Here is a 25,856-nt window from a genome sequence, read left to right as displayed (position 1 = left end):
GCCAACTAGCAGAATCATTGACTAAATAAGTGGTTGTTGTTTTAAACTACTAAGTTTGGAGGTGCTTCATTATGCAGCAATAGTTACCTGAAAAAATGAATTTTTTGAGAACCAAATGAAAATTGTAGGAATAAAATATAACATAACTGAAAAATGAACTCAACTGAGACCTTTTCTGACCACAATATGAAACTAGAAATCAACCACAGAAAGAAAAACGGGAAAAGAACAAACATATGGAGACTAAACAACATGCTCTTAAAAAACCACTGGATCAAAAGTGAAATCAAAGAAGAAATCAGAAAATACCTGTAGACAAACAAAAATGAAAGCGCAACCTTACAAAATCTATGAGATGCAACAGAAGCAGTTCTAAGAGAGAAGTTCATAGCAATACAGGCCTGTATCAAAAAACAAGAAAAATCTTAAACAAACAACCTAAACTACCACCTAAAAGAATTATAGAAGAACAAACAAAACCCGAAGTCAATATAAGGAAGAAAATAATGAAAATCAGAGAGGAAATAAATAAAATCGAGATTAAAAAAAAAAATAGAAAAGATCAATAAGTCCAAGAGCTAATTTTTTGGAAAGGTAAACAAAATCAACAAACCTCTAGCCAAGGTCACCAAGAAGAAAAGAGAGAGGACCCAAATAAACAAAATAAGAAAAGAAAGAGGGAAATTTTAACCATAGATACCACAAAAATACAAAAAGATTATGAGAATACTAATAGTTATATGCAAACAAACTGGACAACCTGGAAGAAATGAACAAGTTTGTAGAAACATACAGCCTGCCAAAACTGAGTCAAGAAGAAACAGATCATTTAAATAGACTGATCACTAGAAGTGAAATAGAATCTGTAATTTAAAAATGAAACAAAACAAAACTCTCTGCAAACAAAAATCCAGGACTGAACAGCTTCACTGAGGAATTCTACCAAACATACCAAGAAGAACTTATACCTATCCTTCTCAAACTATTCAAAACAAATTTAAGAGGAGGGAATACTCCCAAATTCATGGCTTCTATGAAGCCATCATCATCCTGACACTGAAACCAGACAAAGACACCACAAAAAAAGAAAATTACAGGCGAATATCTTTAATGAACATAGATGCAAAAATCCTTAACAAAATATTAACAAACTGAGTCCAACATTACATAAAAGGGATCATACACCATGGTCAAGCTGATTTCATTCCAGGGTCACAAGGATGGTTCAACATACATAAATCAATCAATGTGATACAACACCACATTCATAAAAGAAAGACAAACCACATGATTATCTCAACAGACACAGGAAAAGCATTTGACAAAATTCAACATCCATTCATGATTTTTAAAAAAGCTCTTACAAAAGTGGGTATAGAGGGAACATATCTCAACATAATTAAAGCCATTTATGACAAACCCACAACAAATATAATACTCAATGGTGAAAAGCTGAAATCCTTCCTGTTAAAATCTGGAACAGGGCAAGGATGCCCACTCTCACCACTTCTATTCAACATAGCATTGGAAATCCTAGACACAGCAATCAGGCAAGAAAAAGAAATAAAAGTTATCCAAATTGGAAGAGACAAGGTAAAATTGTCATTATATGCAGATGACATAATACTATATAGAGAAAGCCCTAAAGACTCCATACAAAAACAACCAGAACTGATAGATGAATTCAGCAAGGTAGCAGGATACAGGATTAATATACAGAAATCAGTTACATTTCTTTACATTAATAATGAAATATCAGAAAGGGAATGTAACAAAACCATACCTTTTAAAATCACACCAAAAGAAAAATAAAATACTTAGGATTAAACCTGACCAAAGAGGTGAAAGACTTATATGCTGAGAACTATAATACATTAATAAAGGAAATTAAAGATGATTCAAAGAAATGGAAAGATATCCCATACTCTTGGATTGGAGGAATTAATATTGTTAAAATGGCAATACTACTCAAAACAACCTACAGATTTAATGCAATCTGTATCAAAATACCTATGATATTTTTCACAGGACTAGAACAAATAATCCTAAATTTTGTATGGAATCATAAAAGACCCAGAATTGCCAAAGCAATACAAAGGAAAAAGAACAAAGCAGGAAGCATAACCCTCCCACACTTCAGATAATACTACAAAGCTACAATAGTCAAAATAGTGTGCTATTGGCACAAAAACAGACATACGGATCAATTGAACAGAACAGAGCCGAGAAATAAACCCACACAACTACAGTCAATTAATCATCAACAAAGGAAGCAAGAATATAAAATGGGAAAAAGACAGTCTCTTCAGCAAGTGGTGCTGGGAAAGTTGGACAACTACATGTAAATCAATGAAGTTAGAGCACACCCTCACACCATGCACATTGAAGTAGTCTCTGCCCAGATGGGGAGTAGTGGGTTGGAGAAGGAAAGTCAGGCTCCGCCCTTTACTTGAGCCTCCTCTGCCACATGGATTGACTCTTCCTTTAACAAATGATTTCTCTGTAACAGGCAATGATGTTTGACAGCATTTTGACCACAGTAGAACTTCTTTCAAAATTGGAGTCAATCCTTTCAAGCCCTGCTGCTGCTTCATCAACTAAGTTTATGTAATATTCTGAATCCTTTGTTGTCATTTTAACAATTGATTAAGTTCACCATCTTATATGGGTGCAGTTTGTAGCACCCCAAAACAATTGCAATAGTGACATCAAAGACCACTGATCACAGATCATCATAACAAATATAATAATAATGAAAAAGTTTGAAATATTGAGAGAATTACCAAAATGTGACAAAGAGACACAACGTGAGCAAATGCTGTTGGAAAAATGGAGCTAATAGACTTGTGTGACACAGGGTTGCCACAAACCTTCAATTTGTAAAAACTCAGTATCTGCAAAGTGCAATAAAGTGAGGCTCAGTAAAACGAGGTATGCCTGTCTATAAAGAATTCCTAAAAATCAGTAAGAAATAAACGGACAACCCAAAAAAAAAAAAAAAAAAAGGCAGAAGACTAGGACAGGCACTTGGCAAATAAATGATACCCAGTTAACCAACAAGCAGCAAAAAGGTCCCCAACATTGTTGGATATCAGAAAACAATGAGACTCGACTATATCCCCACCAAAATGGCTAACATTTAAAAGACTGAAAATTCCAAGTATTGACAGGGATGAGGCACAACTGAGACTCTGATTCATTGCTAATGGGAGTGTAAGTTGGTACAGCCACTTTGGAAAACTGACAATATCTTTTAAAACTAAAGCTACATATGCCCTATAACCCAGGAGAATTTGTACATACTCAAGAAAATATATACAAGAACGTTCATATTGGCTTTATTCATAATAATTCAAAATGGGAAACAACCCAAATATCAGTCATCATTAGATGAATAAATAAATCATGTTATATTCATATAATGGACTGTTACCTAGCAATGAAAAAGAATAAACTGGGACTTCCCTGATGGCACAGTGGTTAAGAATCCGCCTGCCAATGCAGGGGACATGGGTTTGATCCGTGGTCTGGGAAGATCCCACATGCCGCAGAGTAACTAAGCCCCTGTGCCACAACTATGGAGTCTGTGCTCTAGAGCCCACATGCCACAACTACTGAAGCCCGCACACCTAGAGTCGGTGCTCTGCAACAAGAGAAGCCACCACAATGAGAAGCCCATGCACCGCAATGAAGAGCAGCCCCCGCTCGCCCAACTAGAGAAAGCCCGCACGCAGCAACGAAGATCCAACGCAGCCAAAAATAAATTAATTTTTTTAAAAAAAGAAGAATAGACTACTTCTACAAGCAAAAATGTGGATGGATCTATCGACTTGGTTATTAATAAAGGAGCCAGACACCAAAAGGTATATAGTGAATGATTCTACTTATACGAAATTCAAAATCCAAAAAAAACAAATCTATGGTAAGAGGTTAGAATATTGGTTAACTCTGAGGAAATTATCAAGTAGGAGGGGACATAAGACTATTGGGGTGCTAGAAATGTTTTACATCTTGAGATGGGTGGTGGTTACATGTACATACATATATAAAAGTTCATCAAGCTATTCACTTAAACTTTTTGTACATTACTGTAAGTTATATCTTGATAAAAATACAAAATGTAAAAAAGGAGTAATTACCACCTCTCAGAGAGCTGTTCTGATCATTAAACTAAGTAAAATATACTTTGATAAGAGCAAAGTAAGATGTTGCCACTGTGGAAACATTACCACAGCAAGAGTGGAAAAACAGGAGATTTCTGCACTCACCTTTTGGCGAAATATTAGAAAATTCTTCCTGATACTTACTCAAATGACAACCAGAAATCAGTGGGTCCGAAATTCTCACAGGTAAAATAGACTAGAAAATAGGTTGGGCAAATTTACAGATTGACAAAGATGTTCTAAACCTAGGTTCCAGGTACATCTATAAGAATCAGTGAGCCCCTTTGAGGCAATGAGAAGACCATTCACTCCTATATTCAACAATTATTTATTGAATACTCTCTGTGTGTCAGGTATTGCTCTAGGGAGGATATCTTAATCTCAACACTTGACATTTGGAGCCTGTTAATTCCCTGTTGCAGAGGAAGCGGGAGCCGTCCTGTGCATTGTAAAGATGTGTAACATCATCCCTGGCCTCTACCCACTAGATGCCTGCACCCCTGCCCCATTCATGACAAACAAAAAAGTTTTTAGACATTTCCAAATGTCCCCTGGGGGGCAAAATTGTCCCCACTTGAGAACCACTGCTCAAGGGCATTGGACTAGAGGGGTGGGCAAGAGATACAATGTCCCTGCTCCCATGAAGCTTACACTCCAGTTGGGGTACGCACCATAAATAAGTGAAAAATGAGACAAGATCCTTTCAGAGAAGCATAAGTGCCATGAAGGTAGTTTTAAAAGGTGAGTTAACAGAGTGACTGGTAGATTCATGGCCAGAGAAGACCTCTCTGAGGAGGTGACATCTGAGCTAAGAAATGATAGATATGAAGGATCCAGCCAGGCGAAGAGCTACAGAAAAAACATTCTGGGTAGGGGGAACTGCAACTTCACAGCTCCTCTGGGGACAGGGAATCAAGCAGAAGATGCAGCCCTTAGGCAGAATATTAGAGATAGAAGAACTAAGCAAGATGGTCTTAGTGGTTGGCAGCATTTGCAAAGAAATACATACATATGATAAGTCTTAATTTCCTAGAAACAGGACATCACCTTCACAGACTATAGAAATGGGAGATGATAAAACAACCAAATTACATTCAAGAGATTAACCCAGGCAAGTAGAGTTGGGGAGAGTTGCAAATAGAATGGTACACAGAAAGATAGAAATGCCCCCCATATATAACAAGCAAGTGCTAAAGGAAGATATGGAACTCCCAAGACTGGGTAACTGGCAATAGCAGTGTCAGTCATATGAAGGGTCAAGGGTAAGGCTCAGTAGAGAGGGAGCCACACCAATGGATACATATTTCATTGACCAGGCACTGGGCTAAGTAATGGGTATCTAAAACTCCACCCCACCTAAGGCAGCAAAAGGGCTGAGACTACAGATGGATCTTGAGTATCCCACAGGAGCCAACTCCAAGAGCGACACAAAATGCCAAGTTTAAGGGCTCCAGGATGGGTGACAGAAATGCTTGTCACCAAACCAAAATCTATAGTGCTGGGCAGGATTTTAAATAAGGAATGAAAGCCAAATCATAAGATGAGAACAGGACCAAAACAGGAGCATATAAGTGTAATATGGGAGCAGTGAACAGCCCAGGTTACTGGTGCATGCATGGGTGCATCTTACTGGCCCAAAGGCAGGGAAGAAGTTCAGCCAATACACCAAACAAAGCTTTCCAGGTTGCTCAGAGTTGGCATCTGTTATGATTGCTGTTGCTCATATCATATCTGTAAGTAGATATTTGTAATATCACTCCTATTTTGGAGAAGGGGACTATTAAGGGCACTGGGCAAAGACGTAAAGGAAAAGTTACAATCTCTGTTTTACTGTGCTTACAGTCTAGAGGAAGATAAACCTAAAACAGCCAACTAAGACTTGATGTGAAATGTGCTATGGGGGTATGCCCAAGGTGTGACACAAGCATAAGGAAAGCATGCTCTACTCTTCCCTGGGGCATTAGGAGTGACTTCCCAGAGGAGGTGAGCTAGGTGCTGCCTGGGGTACCCAGGCCTGCCAGGCGGATTGAGAAAAGAGTATGGAAGAGGGCATCACAGACAGAACAGCAGCATTGTTACAGACACCCATAATTCTGGCTTATGGGTCTGCTAAGGATGGTAATAAAGCTCTCTCCAGCAGGTCTGGAGACTGGGGTGATAGAAAATGAGTTTAATTTTTAGGGGGTTGTGATGGTTTTATTTTATTTTTAACTTTTATAAAATTGAGAGGTAGCACAAATATTAAAGGGTGCCTAAAATATAAATGCATAGTATAATGAATAATTATAAAGTAAACTCCTGAATAACCACCATCAGATCAAAACACAGAGCCTTCATTCTGGTTCTCCTTCATCATGACAAAACTGAATATAGGACTTCCCTGGTGGCACAGTGGTTAAGAATCCGCCTGCCAATGCAGAGGACACAGGTTCGAGCCCTGGCCCGGAAGATCCCACATGCCGCAGAGCAACTAAGCCCGTGCGCCACAACTACTAAGCCTGCGTGCCTCAACTACTGAAGCCCACGCGCCTAGAGCCCATGCTCCGCAACAAGAGAAGCCACCACAATGAGAAGCCCACGCACCGCAATGAAGAGTAGCCACCACTCACCGCAACTAGAGAAAGACGGCGAGCAGCAATGAAGACCCAACACAGCCATTTAATTAATTAATTAATTAATTAATTAATTAAAAACTGAATATAGAGTATACAAGGAATGATTAAGTTATGAACTAAACTATTAAATTATTAAGGAATCAAATGTGTGATCTACACTCCTGATGCTATACTGCCATTGTAGTCATTTTTTAATTATACTATTCTATTATATTTTCATGTAAATTGTATTAGTTTATGCACTTAAGAAGGGTTTGTCTCCAACTAAAAAGGAGCTAGGAAAGAAGCTACCGCAGGAAGAACACCAGCTGTTATTTTGGTTTGCTGGTTTGGTTTTTGTGAGATAATGGAAATATATACATTATTCTCTCCCCCCAGTTCCTGGCACAGAGTTCCTGAAATCCTTATAATTTCTCAGTGATAAAAGCATCTCTTGCTTTAGTATTTAGTCTTTGACCCCATCCCTGACATGGGGCTCCTAAAACCTTTGTAAATTCCTAAGTAACAAGAGCACCAGGAGCATCTTTTATTCTATTAAGATGACTCTGGATGGACTCCTGGGTGGGAGGGGCTGATCACAAAAAAGGCCAAGCCATGATTAAAAGCTTGGAATTTTCAGCCCCATTCCCCACCCTTCGGAGGAGGGATAGAGGCTGGAAATGGAGTTAATAGTTAATAACTGATCACATCTACATGAGGAAGCCCCTATAAAATCCCAATAGCACGAGTTTAGGGGAGCTACCAGTTTGGTGAACCCCAACTCCAAGGGAACAGAAGCTCTCTTCCAGACCTTGCCCTATTTATCTCTTCATCTGGCTGTTCATCTGTATCCCTTATCATATCCTTTAATAAACTGGTAAATGTAAGTAAATGTTTCCCACTCTTCTGTGAGCTACTCCAACAAATTAATTGAATCAGAAGAGGGGATCACTGGAACCTCTGATCTACAACCTGGGCTTGAGACTGGTGTCTGAAATGGCAGAGGGAGGTAATCTTGTGGGAACGAGCCCTTAATCTGTGAAATCTAACACTGTCTCCGGGCAGATGGTGTCAGAATTGAGTCAAATTGTAAGACACCCAGCTGGGGCCACAGAGAGTTGCTTGGTGTGGGGAAAGAACCTCACACACATTTGGAGACCAGAGGTATCAGAAGCGAAGTGTTCTGTATGAGTAGTAAAAGAGACACATGGGAAAGAAAGACACAGTAGGGAAAAACTGGATGGTATTCCAACATAGATTTTGAAATGGGAGGATAATGAACTAAGAGTGGAAAGCCAACAGAAAAGGAGCAGTTGAAGAAAGATCAGAGATATCGTGAACAGGGCAGGTCCTGGATGACCTACCAGATGAAGCCGTGATGTCCAGAGCACACGGGGAAGGACAGACCAAGGAAAGGAGGAGAGCTCCCTAACGCAGAGCAGAGGTGAATGTGGTCATTTATGGGCACAGGTGAGGTCAGTTGATGTTGAGGGTTTGTTGGTGAGGTCGGCAGAATCCCTAATTGGGGCCTCCATTCACTTGGAGAAGGAGAGTGTAGGCTGATAAAAGCTATGATGATGGAACAGGATCCTGAAGAGATGGTGAAGGTTTGGAATCACCCCTTTGGAGAAAGGGGAAAGCTGTGGATCAGAAACAAGGATTCCCAGGACAGTGGGGACCCAGCTGAAATTGAAGGCTCTCAATCTGTAGTTGCTCTTTGTTGTTGAATTTTCTTCTGCAGCCCTCAACAGCCCAGTGTGGGGAAAAGGAAGATATTCAGGGTGAGGCAGGGCTAGACAGGGATGGCGGTGGGGTGAGGTTGGAGTGGGAGGATACAGCAGAAAGATGAGTGGGCAAGGTACTATGTACTGGGTATTGTGACTGAGGCAGAAAGACCTCTGTCCCTGTCCCAGAGGGGCACATATGCCAAATGGAGAGACAAGAAATGGCAGTATGAAAAGATAACTTCAACACAAATTCTCACATGCTTAGTGAGAAGTGGAGGAGGCCCCGACACACGGCAGATTGCTCAGAGCGGAGAGGCCACAGCAGATTCCGGTGGTCAGAGCAGGCCCCAGGGCTGCTGCTACCTCTGTTGTTACCACTCAGCAGCTTTGGGGCCTCTCTTCCGGTGGTTAGGAAAGAATGGGGTGAAACAACTCTGCAGAGGGAGGGCAGAGGTCAAGTGATTAACTCCACCACCTCCTCAGGAAGAAGAGGGAAGCCAGCACAGAGGACGGTCAAGGAGACGATCTGACCCAGCAGTGAGTCCCGCTCAGCCCCAGAGCTGGGTGCAGAAGCCGCAGCCTCCAAAGTCCCACAGTGTCCACCGTCAGCTCAGCTTCCTCTGACCTTGACCTGCTGGTCGGAGGAAGGGCGAGATGGGAAGCAGGTTGAGGCCTGAGAGCCTGGGAGAGGGGACAGGGGAGAGAAAAGAAAACTTTCAGAAAAGTGTAACTTCCCCTAGCCAACAAAGGATGTTGAGGTTTTCTCAGCTCAGGGTTATGCCACCAGGCTTGGAGTGAAGGCAACAGAAGGGGTTCCTGATGGGGTCTGGGTGGGTAAAGCTCAGTGAGATCCCAAAAGTGCTGGGGCAGGGCCGGCCCTAGTCAAGGCAAAATTATAAAGTAGATAAACTCCCCTCCAAGTCCACAACCCAATTCATCACCTCTCTTCTTCTTCACCTAGCCCCACCCTGGGGGGCTTCCTCCTGGCTATACTGACTCCATTTCTCAGACGATGCAACCCCTTACCTCTGTCAACTTACCTAGGCTATGTCCCACTCTTTGTATCAATTAACTGGATCATCCCATTTGTAATACTGTCTTTCTCCAAGATGACAAGAGCATCTGCTTCTCACGTCTCCTCGTTCAAACCTGTTTTCCCTACTTCTGTTTAGGCTGTTCCCTCTGCTTAGCTTGTCCTTCTACCTTACCCCTATCTCCTGAACTCTTATTTGTCCTTCAAGGCCACTTCCCCAGTGTCCCTACCTAGGACTCTCCATCTTCTTTGCACCCTTTGTGCTCTAAATGTATCTTGCCTGTCGGAGACACTTAGCATTTAGCATTTGCTGTCTTCCCTTAGAGTTGATATTGTACAGGTCTCTTTTCCTCTAACTTCTGAAAGATTCTTAAGGATGGAACCAATGTGTGTTTCATCTTTGTTTCCTCCACAAAATCTTGCATGGTTCTTGGAACATAGTAAGGGTTTAATGAAGTGTTCAGTTGATTAATTAATTAAATTCAGCTCCCAGAAATGACTCTCATGTAGGAATTTCGTGCAGTATACCAGGGAAGCCAGAACAGACATGGTTCTCTTGGCTTTGACTTTCACCTTTCAGGCTCCACAACCCTGCACTTTCATTTCCCATTTGCAGGTCCTCAGAACAAGCTGGTGGCCCTGAAACTTGGAACTCTCACGCACTGCTTGGTTCAACCACTTTGGAAAACAGTTTAGCAGCAACTACTAGAGGTATATCTACATACCCAGTGCTTCTACCCCCAACAGACATGCATGCACTAAAAGGCTCATAGAGGACTTCCCTGGTGGTCCAGTGGTTTAAATTCTGAGCTTCCACTGCAGGGGGCGCGAGCTCCATCCCTGGTTAGGAACCAAGATCCCGCATGCTGAGCAGCTCGGCCTAAAGACTCTTAGCAGCGTGATTATAATAGGGAAAAAAAAACCTTGAAACAACCCAAAGGTTCATCAATGGTAGAATAGATTAATAAACTATTATATAGTCATACAATGAAATACAGCCATGAAAACGACCAGCTGCAAGTGATAGCAGAGATAAATCTCATCAGATGTTGAGCAAAAGAAGCCAATACAAGAGTATATACTTTATGATTCCATTTATATACAGGCAAAGCTAACCAATGATGTTAGAAGTCAGAAGAGTGGTTGTATTTGTGGAAGAGGGTGGAGGTAAGGAATGGAGGGAACATGTGGTAAACACACAGGTGTTTTCACTTAACAATAACTCATTGAGTTGTACGTTTATAATTTTGCACACTTTTCTTTTTTTTTTTTTTAATAATTAGCCATGCCTGTACCAAAGCATTTATTTTTTTCAACCAATGTTTTTTTTTTTTTTGTAGATGTTGGGGGTAGGAGTTTATTAATTAATTTATTTATTTTTGCTGTGTTGCGTCTTTGTTTCTGTGCGAGGGCTTTCTCTAGTTGCGGCAAGGCGGGGGGGCCACTCTCCATCGCGGTGCGCGGGCCTCTCACTGTCACGGCCTCTCTTGTTGCGGAGCACAGGCTCCAGACGCACAGGCTCAGTAGTTGTGGCTCACGGACCTAGTTGCTCCGCGGCATGTGGGATCCTCCCAGACCAGGGCTCGAACCCATGTCCCCTGCATTAGCAGGCAGATTCTCAACCACTGCGTCACCAGGGAAGCCCCATTTTGCACACTTTTCTGCACACGTATCATGAAGACAATGGCCCAGCTACCTCTGCAGGGATTTCTATAGAAATGGTTCCCTCCAGTGGTGCTGCAGCCCTGAGTTCTCTGAGTCCTGATCTCTCTCCTGTGGACAGATACTTCACTATTCACACTTTGTCTGAGGGGGAGTACAATAAGGAAAAAATGGACAAAAATAAATCCAGCCTTTTTAGAACTTGTCTGGATCCCAGCCAGAGCAGTTGCGATCAGTGACTTCTTCCTGAGAAGTGAAAGTTTCAACACAACCTATGGGAATAGCCTGCGGCCTTCAGAGCTAATCTGTGAGATGCTGCCCCTGCCCCTTTTTTTTTGGTCCAGCACATCTCACCCCAGACCTTGTGGCCCCTGGGCATTAATAGCCTCTGGTGTGTCCTTTGTAGTTTCTTCAGAATGTATAGCCAAAATCTGAATTTAGGGCCCAAAATGAACTTTAGGGCCCAAGTCCACTCTTATGGGCAGTGATTTGAAGGTCCCTTGTCCCCAAACCATCTGACACCAAAATTATCCCAATCTTCCTCTAAGATGCCTGAAAACAATTCATTTATTCACTCAACTAACATGTTTTGAGCACTTACTGTGTTGGGCACTTCGTTGGGCACTAATCACAGCTGTAATTATGTACTGATGGATAAAAATGGTGTAGGCTCCATAAACAAAGGGGCCGTGTACTTAATCACTACTGAATCCTAAATATCTTGTCCAGCACCTGGTGCAGAGCTACTCAAAACATATCCAGGGAAGGAATGGGAATAGAGAGGGAGGTGCTATTGTGAAAACAGACTGCTCTACATTACGATGTAATCATGTGATTAAATGTCTTGAATACATGTTTCTTTAAGTTAAAAATGTTGAAGTCTCCCTAAGATCCTGGTTATGATAATGAGAAACCCTCAGAAAAGGGTCACACATTAAAACTTTATCATCTTATCTGAAGATTCTCTAACTCACTTTCTATTCAATTAATTAAAGTCAACAAAAGATTACTGAATAGTCTCTCCTCTTTACTCTGACTACAAAACTAAGTGAAATATATGCCCTGCCTCCAAAGAGTCGACTAACATGAGCATTCATTTTGGAGGACTTGTTATAACTCAGCATTTCTCTAAACACTTTATATACTATATCTCATTTAATCCTCACACATCTCCCAGGAAGCAGGCACCGCTGTTAACTTCATGTTATGAATGAAAAATTGAGAAACAAGAAGTTTGTTAACTTCCTCAAGGCCACAGAGGTAGTTAGTATTTACATGCTTTAAAATCTAAAACAGTTTTCCCAATGAAGCTTTCTGGTAGGCAGATAAACTCACTTTATTCCATGGATTATTTAAAGTACTCATTCATTCAATAAATACATAGTGAGGGTCGACTTGTGCCAGATACTGTTCTAGATGCTGAAGATACAGCAGTGAACAAAACACACAAAAGCCCTGGCCTCAAGGATCTTACATTCTAATGAGGTAAAGAAGAGCCTAGGAGATAGAAAATAAGACAAATAAGTAAACATATAGTATGCAAAATGGAGACGAGCATTACAGAGAAAAATAAACGAAGAGGGAGATAACAAGTTACAGGATGAAGGGGTTGACATTTTTAGTGGGAAAGATATCACTGCAGAAGTGGTATTTGAGCAGAATGAGGAAGGAAGCCTCATGGCAAATGAGGGAAACGCAGCATTCTAAGTGGAGAAAACAGTGCAAAGCCCCCAAGTGGAACATGCGTGAGGACCAGCAGGCCAGCGTGGCTGAAATGCAGTGAGAAGACCAGAGAGGAAGGGGCAGTGGTCAGGGAGGCCAGATCACATGGGCCATTGTAAAATGTATGGCTTTTACTCTACGTGAAGTGAGAAGCCTTTGGAAGACTTTTGCAATGCTCAAGAGCGCTATGAGCCTCTTACACATATGTGATGCATATTACATTCTTCAGTAAACCAAGTCTTAGAAAAAATGTTTCACTGTCATTGTACCACCTGATGGGATGCACTGAAAAAGACATGCCATCACTTTCATGGTATTCCTGCCAAAAGTGCATGACCTAAGTCTTATGACAAAACATTAGACAAACTCAGATTGTGGAACCCTCTAGAAAACAACTGACTTGTATTCGACAAATGTCAAATTCATAAAAGACAAAGAAAGGAATAATTGTAGATTGAAGATGACGAAAAAGATATAACAACTGAATGCAATACATGATCCTGATTGGATTCTGGTTGGGGAAAAAAGATGTCGTATAGCACATTTGGGGGACAGCTGGTAATATTTAAATATGGACTGTATGTTTGATTGTATCTATGTTAAATTTACTAAATTTGATAACTGTGCTGATATATGATATGATATGGGAACATCCTTGTCCTTAGAAGATGTGTGCTAAAATAGTTAAGAGTAAAGGGGCATGATGTCTGCAACTTACTCTTGAATATTCCACAAAAGTAATTATTATTATACAGCTATACACACATACCTATATTTGGAGAGAAAGAGAAATAAGGCAAATGTGAAAAAATGTTAACAACTGGTGAATCTAGGTGAAGGAAATACAAAAATTCTTTGGGCTATCCCCTGAAACTTAAAAATCATTTTCAATTAAGAAGTTTAAAAATTGAACTAAATAAACAAAGCAGTTTCAGTCAGCTTACATGAGGTCAGACCCACAGACACAGGGCATAGCAAGAAGAGAGAGAAGTTCCCTAAGACCAAAGTCCATCCCTCCCTCTGCTCAAAGAATCACTCGCCAGGCTCCCCACTACCTCCCACCAATGGGTCTTGTCATAGCCACACCCAAAGAGAGCACCACAGCCCTGGGAATGGGGATGGAGGGAGCATCGTCTTCCTGCCACTTGGGCTCATGATCTGAGTCAGCCTCAACGTTCTGTCCCTCCCACCCCCAGAGCCAGGCATCAAAGCATGTGGGTCCTACCTCAGCTTTCAAGGCTACTTAGCCCAGGTTCCAACCTAGCTCTCTTACCTAGGATCCTGCGTCTTTGGGTCCCTCCAGCCCACATGCATGAGCCCCAGTCTCCAGACTGCTCTCTCTGCTCCCTGTTCCTTATTACACCCCGCCCTACTCCGCCTGTACTCATTACAAAAGCCGGAGCCTGGAATGTGTCTTCTTGAAGGATACCAAAGTGCTCAGGGGCTCAGTGATTGAACTGAGTACCCAGGGATGGCTTCTAACAGGCCCTGCACAAATACTTCCTTGTGCCTCTGTTTCTTCCCTTTGCACAAAAGTGTGCCCTCCTCTCACCACACCCCCCACTCATGATGTCCCTCAAAGAGTCACTGATCTAAAATGCAGGCTCCGAGTCTCAGAGCATCCTAGACTTAGGGTTGGAAAAAGAAGGGGAACCTGCTTCCCACACACACAAACATTAGTTGGCTCAGGGCCTAGCTGACAGTTAACAGTTTGCTATGGAGCTTCCTTATACTGTCTCCTTCTCTTCCCTTCCCCTCACGCTGCCCCCAGACAACATTTCCCTAATAATTCTCAGGCTCCCGTGGCCTCTGGGCTGCTGGGAGAGCTGAGGGATGAGGGACCAGGCCATGCTGGTAAAGCCTCTGTTCTGGCCTTGGCCTCACCCTTCCCCTCTCCCCTATCCCTTGCCAGGGCTCAGCTCTCCTGCCTCAGAGAATAATCTGTCAGTCTCTGAGCTCCAGTACCCCTACTTCCTTGGAGAAACCCAAGCTCATGGCCACTTCTCCTCTCTGCTGGTAACTGCACCAAATTAGAGGATATTTCCTTTGTCCTTCTTACAGCCAGCAGGGAGGATACTTTCTCCCCACTAGACAGAAAGGAAAACTGAAGCCAGTGGAAAAGACTTACCTTGCCTGAGGTGGCCTGGATTGCTTGGCCAGAGGTGCTTCTCAAGGACCTCCCAACCCACTGCCAGCCTTTGCTCTCTGACCCAGCCTGTCCAGAGCTGCGGGGAACTGTTCAGAGTCACAGTTCCAGGTCACCAATGTAAGCAGCACAACCCAGAGGCCCTGGACACTGATCTCCCTGAAGGCCACGGCCCCTAGTCCATGCCAGCCCCACCCCTGCCAGGCTAAGCCTCCTTACCTTGGCCCCGATGCCCCTTGATGAGCAGAAGGAGTGTGAGGGTAAGTGCTTGCCCCAACATCCCCACAAGACAGAGGGGTCAGGCCGGGTCCTCTCCCACCAGATGCTCTGCCCTGCACAGGCTCAGCAGCCACCCATCAGCAGGAGGCTGACGGAGAGCAGAACGGCCTCGCTCCAGCCACAGTTTCCTCAACTTGAGGCTGTTCTCATTAGCTGAACACTAACAAGGCCGTTGAGGAAGCCCCAGTCCCTGGACCTGGTCTGATAGTTCCCGCAAGCTAAACTTGCAAAGTCTGCCTCGAGTGGGCGGGTGTTCAGAGTTCACAGTGACTCACAAAACCAGCTTCAATATCTTGTCCCAAGCTCTGCCCCAGCCCAGCTGCTTTGTTTAAAGGACAGATGCCCAAGAAATTTTCCAATTCTCTGCATCCTACTGGCAATATGGAGGAACCTACATGGGGGCCAAACAGCCATCATCAGAGCCTGTCCCATCCCAACAGACATTGTGAAGGTGGAGGGGAGAGGGTTTGGGAAGGATGTGGACTGAGAAGTGGAACCCTAGATAAGTGGGTGAAATGTTGAAGAAGACAAGTAAGGGGCACTAGAAAAATCTAACAGGCCTGGGGAATCTCTGTTTAAGCATATGCAAATTAAATTTTTTTCTTAAGAATGTGCTTTTGCCCTAGTTTCCTATCTGTACTTCTAAATTCCCTCCCTTCTTCTTTTTCTACTTTCCCGTAATAGTTCTTTATTCCTTCTCTCAGCTTCTCTCACCCAGACAGGATGTAGACCCATGTTTGCTTCCCCCAAGCACGCACTTTGATTCCACCCTCCAGAAAGGCCAGGTAGCATCTGATCCTCTTCACCCCGCCAGGGAGAGGTGGAGGCATCCCATCTTTCTCAGAATGCAATTGCTTTGAGACCACACCCCAGAGTTCTATGCCTTTCTCTTTCTTCTGCTTTCCCCTTAGCAGAAAATACTTTCAGTTCACTTCAGGTCAGTCTTTCTTCTCCTTTTCAATCTTTTGATCCATTTCCAGTCACCCTGTCTGAAGCTGGGCTGAGGGGAGGCAGACTGAAAGCCTTGCCTGCCAAAAAAGGCAGCAGTGATATTCCGGATGGAGCACTGGATTTGGAGTCAAAGATGTAGACTTGAGTTCCATTTCAGCAACACACAGCCTGTGTGATCCTGACTAAATTATTTTCTGAGCCTGTGGGCTCAACAATACTTGGCTCCCATCCCTTACAAGGTAGTTTCAGAATCAAATTAAAAACTGTACCTGAGAGGATGAGTGTAAAAAACTCTGGACAACGGTAAGGTTTTGTTTGTTTTCTTAAACGGAGACCGACACAGATTTTTCCAGCTAATCTAATGGTTATCAGCTCTTCTCTCATTTTTCTCCTCCCAAGGGGCAGTCCTCAGTCCTGGGAAATTTCCTCAGAGTTGATCTGGCCATGCCCTTGACCTTAAGAACTGGTGCTCAAGGCATGATAAAATAAGGAAGAGTAAATTTCCTCCCATTAAAGATGGAGGACAAGGTCCATCTGTTCAAAGCAACTGATGGACAACATTAATTAGGAATCTGGTTCGCCACTCCTGACCCCAGCACCAGCTCCATCCTCTTCCCACCAGTCACGTGGATGACCTACCATCCCCTGGAAACTGAACTGGAAGCAGATGTACCACTTTGTGTCTTGTGGCCCTTACCATACTCTACTCCATGATAACTGCTACTTGTTCTACACTCTGCCCTGCCTGACCTTGAGCTCTTCTACATGAAGTCTTTTCTCTCCTTAGTTTAGTGTTTCCAGAGCCTGGCCCAGTGCCTGGCTCTTAATAGTTGGTTATAGACTGTTGAGTGCTGAAGGAATGAATGAGTTCCCTAGAGAAAGCATTTCCCTTCCCTCTGAGATACACTGGTAAACTAAGTCACCATGGTCCCTGCCTTCATGGAATTTATATCTTGCCCTGCAGGATCCTTGTACAAAGAGCCATTCTGTGTAATCCAGCCACTTTAGTATGAAGACCCAAGATGCTACGAAGTCCACATAAACTCAGAAACACCTGTATTCCCATTTCCCATGCATATTCCCCAGGTCTTTGTAAGTCTTGGACATTTAATGGTCAGTGACCATCCAAGAATTAATGTTCCATCAACCCCCGCCCACTCATCCTTCTTTTTCTCAAATCACACTTTCACCATGTTTCAAGGAGTCAAGTTCATTCTAGTATATCCCAGCTACAACACTGATGAGTCCCCAAATCCACTCACTTCTTTTTTTTTTTTTTTTGGATGACCACAACAAAAGCAACAATGATTGCAATTACGAAACACACTCATACTATGTCATAATATTGACATTCAGTCCAGGAATCCTCCACTGTAACAGCTCCTTTACTTTGCAGTGAAAATTGATTTGTATATTTTTTGCCTCTGAGTCCTTGTGGGATTTTCTTTTTTTATTCAAACAGAAAGTCACAAAAATTATAATCATCCTCATCAGTTCACTCAGTCCCATGTAATTAATTTGTTTTTTCATCTTTTGTTAGCACTTTTATGAATTCATCAGTTTTCCGTTAGAGTTCTGAAAATGCTTATTCATTCAGTTCAGGAGTATAGTCAGTTACCAGAAACCTGTACTTGTCAGTCTTTTCCATGGATTCCGTGAAGATGAAACGCTTTTATAGGAACATTTTTGCAAAAGCCTCAGAGTACACCCAGAACTGTCTGTAAATGACAAAAGACTTAAAAATGACCACGGTTAAGGATTTGATGAAAGTTCATAATAATGCAATTGACAAGGAAATTTAGTTATTTCTGAGATATACATTTTAAAGTAATAACTAGAATTATGACTTATAACATTATACCAGAACATATAATATTTTTAGAAATTTCATGTAATGTCTGAAACAATCCACCCACTTCTGAGACTAATTTTAAATTTGGGGTCCCTAAGACCACCTTCAACTTTGATAATTTACTAGAAGGCAATTTAATAGTAATCATTAACATGTTAAATACATATGCCCTTTCACCTAGCAATACCCCTCTTTGAATTTACCCATATAAATACTCTCACTAATACTTTCACAAATGCCCAAAGATAAGCAAGATTCTTCCTTATAGCATTGTTAAGTAAAAAATCCTAAATAACCTAAAGTTAATCAGTGGGGAACAGTTTAAAAAATATGGTGTATTCATTCTATACTACAGTATATTAAGAAGACTTTTAAAAGAGTAAAATAAATGTCTACATACTCACATGAAAAGAAGCTTAAGACATTCACAAAACCATCTGCGTAATATAGTTCTGTTTAGGTGGACAAACTAATGTGTGTGTATTTATGTTCTCTGAATGGTTGTAAATGCAAAGAAACATGCCTGGGGAAAAATATTCATGTTGGGGACTTCCCTGGTGGCACAGTGGTTGGGAATCTGCCTGCCAATGCAGGGGACACGGGTTCGAGCCCTGGTCCACGAAGATCCCACATGCCGCAGAGCAACTAAGCCCATGAGCCACAACTACTGAGCCCGGGTGCCACAACTACTGAAGCCCACACACCTAGAGAGCCCGAACTCCACAACAAGAGAAGGCACCGCAATGAGAAGCCCACGCACAGCAACAAAGAGTAACCCCCGTTCTCTACAACTAAAGAAAGCCCGCGCACAGCAACAAACACCCAGCACAGTCAAAAAAAAAAAATATATATATATATATATATATTCATGATGGCAACCTTTAGATAAAGAAATAGAATTTTGAGTAGAGGTGAGTGAGTGACTTTTACTTTTTATTCCACATATACTTCCTGTCCAGAACTTTTTACAATAACTATATTACATGTGCGATGATTTAAAATACCAGTTCTCCAAGTTCCCAGGTTTTCAACTACATAACATAAGATCAATGTATTAGTGAGGCTTTCCAGAGAAACAGAACCAATAGGAGACATATAGACATAGATAGAGAGATAGAGATGGAAATGGAGATGGAGATAAAGAGATTTATTATAGAGAACTGGCTCATGAAATTATGGAGGCTGGCAAATCAAAAATCTGCAGAGCCAATGTCTCAGTTTGAAGGTCATCAGGCGGGAAAATTTTCTCTTACTTGAGGGAGAGTAAACCTTTTTTTTTTTTGGTCACTCAATATGTTCTGCAGTACTACGTGACCTGTGGCTGGTTGAATCCACGGATGCAGAACCGCCTGTATGGAGGGCAAACTATAAAGTTATACTCAAATTTTAGACTTTGGAAGGGGCGGGATCAGCACCCCTAACCCCCCCATTGTTCATTTTTCAAGGGTCAACTGTATAGTATAAATCAGAATCTGATTTAGCATCCAATTTTATACTTAAATTGTTACATTTGAGTGTTTTGCAAAATGGAAAAGAAAACATAATGACTCTAGGTGCCCTGCCACCTAGTTTGTGAATTGCACCTACTTTGTGAATTATAAATTTAGAAGATCAAAATTGAGGTCTGAATGATAAGGTAATTTGTGCAAGCCAATGTTCCCTTTAATTTTTTGAGTTGTGGTACACTGGCACCTCTGAAAACAAGCACATGTGATCAAAGTTTCATACTGCAGTTAGGAACTTAAAACCAAATTATCTTGTTTTTTTAATGATATGAACATTCGCAATAAACCATAAATGAAATTTTCTTGACATGGCAAACTCTATTCTGGAGGATTTTCTTTTCTCCACATTGTTGTTTGTCTGTCATGTATAATCCATATCAGTGCTGACAGGTTTTCTGATTCCATGTGCGGTTACATCTACTACACAGGTTACACATGTCCACATATTAGACCACAAAAAATGAAGAGCCTAGATCGGATTTCCCATCCCCCAAGAGTTCCCCTTTTTCTCCCCCCATCCAACCTCCCTATATAACTTTCATGTGAAGTTCTCTCAGTCTTTCTGGCAGACTCTGTTCTAACTGCCTCTGCTGGTGTTCCTTAGCACATCTGTGTGCTTTCTTCTTGTGAGGAAAGAGACTTGGGGATCACATGCCTTGACCTCCCCTTGCTCCACTCTCTTATCTGATACTGCTTTTCTGTCCTCCATCCCAGCCAGGGCAATCCAGCACAAGCACAAGTGTTAGACACACCATTAAATGTCAAAAAGTACATCAGCCTCATTCCAACAGAGGTTTTTAAAGCATCATTTCAGATTTATAAGTCCTTGGCAGAGACTTTTGTTGCCTTGTGTTTTAATTCTAGTAATTCTTCTCAGCCTATATCAAAGGATAACTTTTGGGTCTTGGACCCCAGAAATTTTATTCCTATTCACTTCCTCAAGTCTGAAAAATAACAATTTTATCTTTCACAACCAGCCCCTTTATCTTTTCGAAATGCATTGGTTCCTCCTGCCCTGTTCGTTTTGTTCTTTTGTTTTGTTTTGTTTTGTTTAAAAAAAAAATACCATCCCAGCTTTATTGAGGTATAATTTACATTCCCCCATTTTATGTTCACAATTTAATTACTTTTAGTAAATTTATGGAGTTTTGCAGTTTCATTACCACAAACTGGTTTTAGAACGTTTTCATCACCCCCAAAAGATTTCTCAGGCACATTTGCAGCCCATTGGCTATTCCTTTTTATTCTCTTTTCTAGGCTCTTTGTTATTTTTGTTGTTGTTGTTCTTTTTTTTTAACCTCTTTATTGGAGTGTAATTGCTTTACAATGTTGTGTTAGCTTCTGCTGTACAACAAAGTGATCAGCTATATGTGTGTATATATATATATATATATATATATATATATCCCCATATGCCCTCCCTCTTAAGCCTCCCTCCCACCCTCCCTATCCCACCCCTCTAGGTCGTCACAAAGCGTCGAGTTGATCTCCTTGTGCTATGCAGAATCTTTCCACTAGCCATCCATTTTATATTTGGTAGTGTATATACGTCAGTGCTACTCTCTCACTTCATCCCAACCACCCCTTCCCCCTCCGTGCCATCAAATCCATTCTCTACGTCTGCATCTTTATTCCTGCCCTGCCACTAGGTTCATCAATACCACTTTTTTAATTCCACTTATATGCGTTAGCATATGCTATTTGTTTTTCTCTTTCTGACTTGCTTCACTCTGTACAACAGATTCTAGGTCCATCCACCTGATTACAAATAACTCAGTTTCGTTCCTTTTTATGGCTGAGTAATATTCCATTGTATATATGTGCCACATCTTCTTTATCCATTCATCTGTTGATGGACATTTAGGTTGCTTCCATGTCCTGGCTATTGTAAATAGTGCTGCAATGAACCTTATGGTACATGTATCTTTTTGAATTATGGTTTTCTCAGGGTATATACCCAGGAGTGGGATTGCTGGGTCATATGGTAGTTCTATTTTTAGTTTTTTTAAGGAACCTCCATACTGTTCTCCATAGTGGCTGTATCAATTTACATACCCACCAACAGTGCAGGAGGGTTCCCTCTTCTCCACACCCTCTCCAGCATTTCTTGTTTGTAGACTTTTTGATGATGGCCATTCTGACTGGTGTGAGGTGATACCTCATTGTGGTTTTGATTTGCATTTCTCTAATGATTAGTGATGTTGAGGATCTTTTCATGTATTTGTTGGTCATCTGTTTGTCTTCTTTGGAGAAATATCTATTTAGGTCCTCTGCCCATTTTTGGATTGGGCTGGGTTTGTGTGTGTGTGTGTCTGATATTCAGCTGCATGAGCTGCTTGTATATTTTGGAGATTAATCCTTTGACAGTTGCTTCATTTGCAAATATTTTCTCCCATTCTGAGGGTTGCCTTTTCATCTTATGATTTCCTTTGCTGTGCAAAAGCTTTTAAGTTTCATTAGGTCCCATTTGTTTATTTTTGGTTTTATTTCCATTACTCTAGGAGGCGGGTCAAAAAAGATCTTGCTGGGGGCTTCCCTGGTGGCGCAGTGGTTCAGAATCTGTCTGCTAATGCAGGGGACACGGGTTCGAGCCGCGGAGTAACTAGGCCCGTGAGCCACAACTACTGAGCCTATGCATCTGGAGCCTGTGCTCTGCAACAGGAGAGGCTGTGATAGTGAGAGGCCCGCGCACCACGAAGAAGAGTGGCCCCTGCTTGCCACAACTAGAGAAAGCCCTCGCACAGAAACGAAGACCAAACACAGCCAAAAAATTAAATAAATAAATAAATAAATAAAAGATCTTGCTGTGATTTATGTCATAGAGTGTTCTTCCTATGTTTTCCTCTAAGAGTTTTATACTGTCCCTTCTTACCTTTAGGTCTTTAATCCATTTTGAGTTTATTTTTGTGTATGGTGTTAGGGAGTGTTCTAATTTCATTCTTTTACATGTAGCTGTCCAGTTTTTCCAGCACCACTTATTGAAGAGACTGTCTTTTCTCCATTGTATATCCTTGCCTCCTTTGTGATAGATTAGTTGACCATAAGTGCGTGGGTTTATCTCTGGGCTTTCTATCCTGTTCCATTGATATATATTTCTGTTTTTGTGCTGGTACCATATTGTCTTGATTACTGTAGCTTTGTAGTATAGTCTGAAGTCAGGGAGCCTTATTCCTCCAACTCCATTTTTCTTTCTTAAGATTGCTTTGGCTATTCGGGGTCTTTTGTGTTTCCATACAAATTGTAAAATTTCTTGTTCTAGTTCTGTGAAAAATGCCATTGGTAATTTGATACGGAGTGAATTGAATCTGTAGATTGCTTTGGGTAGTATAGTCATTTTCACAATATTGATTCTTCCAATCCAGAAGCATGGTATATATCTCCATCTGTTTATGTTATCTTTGATTTCCTTCATCAGTGTTTTATAGTTTTCTGAGAACAGGGCTTTTGCCTCCTTAGTTAGGTTTATTCCTAGATATTTTTTTGTTTGTTTGTTTGTTTGTTTTGGTTTTTTTTGCGGTACTCGGGCCTCTCACTGTTGTGGCCTCTCCCGTTGCAGAGCACAGGCTCCGGACGCGCAGGCTCAGCAACCATGGCTCACAGGTCCAGCCGCTCTGCGGCATGTGGGATCTTCCCGGACCGGGGCACAAACCCGTGTCCCCTGCATCAGCAGGTGAACTCTCAACCACTGCACCACCAGGGAAGCCCTATTCCTAGATATTTTATTCTTTTTGTTGAGAATGGCAAATGGGATTGTTTCCTTAATTTCTCTTTCTGATCTTTCGTTGTTAGTGTATAGGAATGCAAGAGATTTCTGTGCATTAATTTTGTATCCTGCAACCTTACCAAATTCACTGACTAGTTCTAGTAGTTTTCTGGTTTCATTTGTTTCTAGAATCCTAGCATCTTTAGGATTTTCTATGTATAGTATTATGTCATCGGCAAACGGTGACAGTTTTACTTCTTCTTTTCCAATTTGTATTCCTTTTTTTCTTTTTATACTCTGATTGCTGTGGCTAGGACTTCCAATACTATGCTGAATAATAGTGGTGAGAGTGGACATCCTTGTCTTGTTGTGATCTTAGAGGAAATGCTTTCAGTTTTTCACCATTGAGAATGATATTTGCTGTGGGTTTGTCATATATGGCTGTTATTATGTTGAGGTCGGTTCCCTCTATGCCCACTTTCTGGCGACTTTTTATCATAAATGGTTGCTGATTTTGTCAAAAGCTTTTTCAGTATCTATTGAGATGCTCATAGGGTTTTTATTCTTCAATTTGTTAATATGCTGTATCACATTGATTGATTTGTGTATACTGAAAAATCCTTGCATCCCTGGGATAAATCCCACTTGATCATAGCATATGATCCTTTTAATGCGTTGTTGGATTCTGTTTGCTAGTATTTTGTTGAGGGTTTTTGCGTCTATGTTCATCAGGGATATTGGTCTATAATTTTCTTTTTTTGTGATATCTTTGTCTGGTTTTGCTATCAGGGTGATGGTAGCCTCGTAGAATGAGTTTGGGAGTGTTCCTCCCTCCACAATTCTTTGGAAGAGTTTGAGAAGGATAGGTGTTAACTCTTCTCTAAATGTTTGATAGAATTAACCTGTGAAACCATCTGGAACTGGACATTTGTTTGTTGGAAGGTTTTTAATTACAGTTTCAACTTCATTACTTGTTCTTGGTCTGTTTATATTTTCTCATTCTTCCTGGTTCAATCTTGGAAAGTTGTACTTTTCCAAGAATTTGTCCATTTCTTCCAGGTTGTCCAATTTATTGGCATAAAGTTGCTTATAGTAGTCTCTTATGATAGTTTGTATTTCTGCAGGGTCAATTGTAATCTCTCCTTTTTCATTTCTAATTTTATTGAGTTTAGTCCTCTCCCTTTTTTTCTTGATGAGTCTGGCTAAAGGTTTATTGATTTTGTTTATCTTCTCAAAGAACGAACTTTTAGTTTTATTGATCTTTGCTATTGTTTTCTTTGTTTCTATTTCATTTATCTCTGCTCTGATCTTTATGATTTCTTTCCTTCTACTAACTTTGGGTTTTCTTTGTTCTTCATTTTCTAGTTGCTTCAGGTGTAAAGTTAGATTGTTTTTTGGAGATTTTTCTTGTTTCTTGAGGTGAGCTTGAATTGCTATGAACTTCCCTCTTAGAACTGCTTTTGCTGTGTCCCATAGGTTTTGGATCATCGTGTTTTCATTGTCATTTGTTTCTAGGTATTTTTTTATTTCTTCTTTGATTTCTTCAGTGATCTCTTAGTCAGTTAGCAGTGCACTGTTTAGCCTCCATGTATTTGTGTTTTTTACTGTTTTTTTCCTCTAATTGGTTTCTAATTTCATAGCTTTTTGGTCAGAAAAGATGCTTGATATGATTTCAGTTTTCTTAAATTTTCCAAGGCTTGATTTGTGACCCAAGATGTGATCTATTCTGGAGAACATTCCGTAAGCACTTGAGAAGAAAGTGTATTCTTCTGCTTTTGGGTGGAATGTCCTAAAAATACCAATTAAGTCTATCTGGTCTATTGTGTCATTTAAAGCCTGTGTTTCCTTATTTATTTTCTCTCTGGATGATCTGTCTATTTGTGTAATTGGGGTGTTAAAGTCCCCCACTATTATTGTGTTACTGTTGATTTCTCCTTTTATGGCTGTTAGCACTTGCCTTATGTATTGAGGTGCTCCTATGTTGGGTGCATAAATATTTATAATTGTTATGCTTTCTTCTTGGGTTGATCTCTTGATCATTATGTAGTGTCCTTCCTTATCTCTTGTAACAGTCTTTATTTTAAAGTCTATTTTATCTGATATGAGTATTGCTGCTCCAGCTTTCTTGTGATTTCCATTTGCATGGAATATCTTTTTCTATCCTCTCACTTTCTGTCTGTATGTGTCCCTAAGTCAGAAGTGGGTCTCTTGTAGACAGTATATATAAGAGTCTTGTTTTTGTATCCATTCAGCCAGTCTGTGTCTTTTGGTTGGAGCATTTAATCGTTTTACATTCAAGGTGATAATTGATATGTATGTTCCTATTACCATTTTCTCAATTGTTTTGGGTTTGTTTTTGTGGGTCTTTTTCTTCTCTTGTGTTTCCCACTTAGGGAATTTCCTTCAGCATTTGTTGTAAACGTGGTTTGTTGGTGCTGAATTCTCGTAGCTTTCACTTGTCTGCAAATCTTTTGACTTCTCCATCAAATCTGAATGAGATATCTTCTGGGTACAGTAAT

At 41.1% G+C, this 25,856-nt stretch overlaps 1 protein-coding gene across 1 annotated transcript in view; it reads right to left on the bottom strand.

The window, feature by feature from the left end:
- Window positions 1–15,507, bottom strand: part of CD244 (CD244 molecule) — a 30,019-nt gene extending 14,512 nt beyond the window's left edge. The window contains exon 1 of the mRNA XM_033414299.2: window positions 15,267–15,507. Coding sequence (XP_033270190.1) covers window positions 15,267–15,327 — 61 coding nt within the window. The 5' untranslated portion in view covers window positions 15,328–15,507. The remainder of the gene's footprint in view (window positions 1–15,266) is intronic.
- Between the last annotated feature and the right edge of the window lie 10,349 nt (window positions 15,508–25,856).

The sequence above is a fragment of the Orcinus orca genome, chromosome 1, assembly GCF_937001465.1.
Source record: "Orcinus orca chromosome 1, mOrcOrc1.1, whole genome shotgun sequence".
Lineage (NCBI taxonomy): Eukaryota > Metazoa > Chordata > Mammalia > Artiodactyla > Delphinidae > Orcinus > Orcinus orca.
Note: the sequence above shows the minus strand (reverse complement) of the source record. Positions and strands in the feature narration are given on the sequence as shown.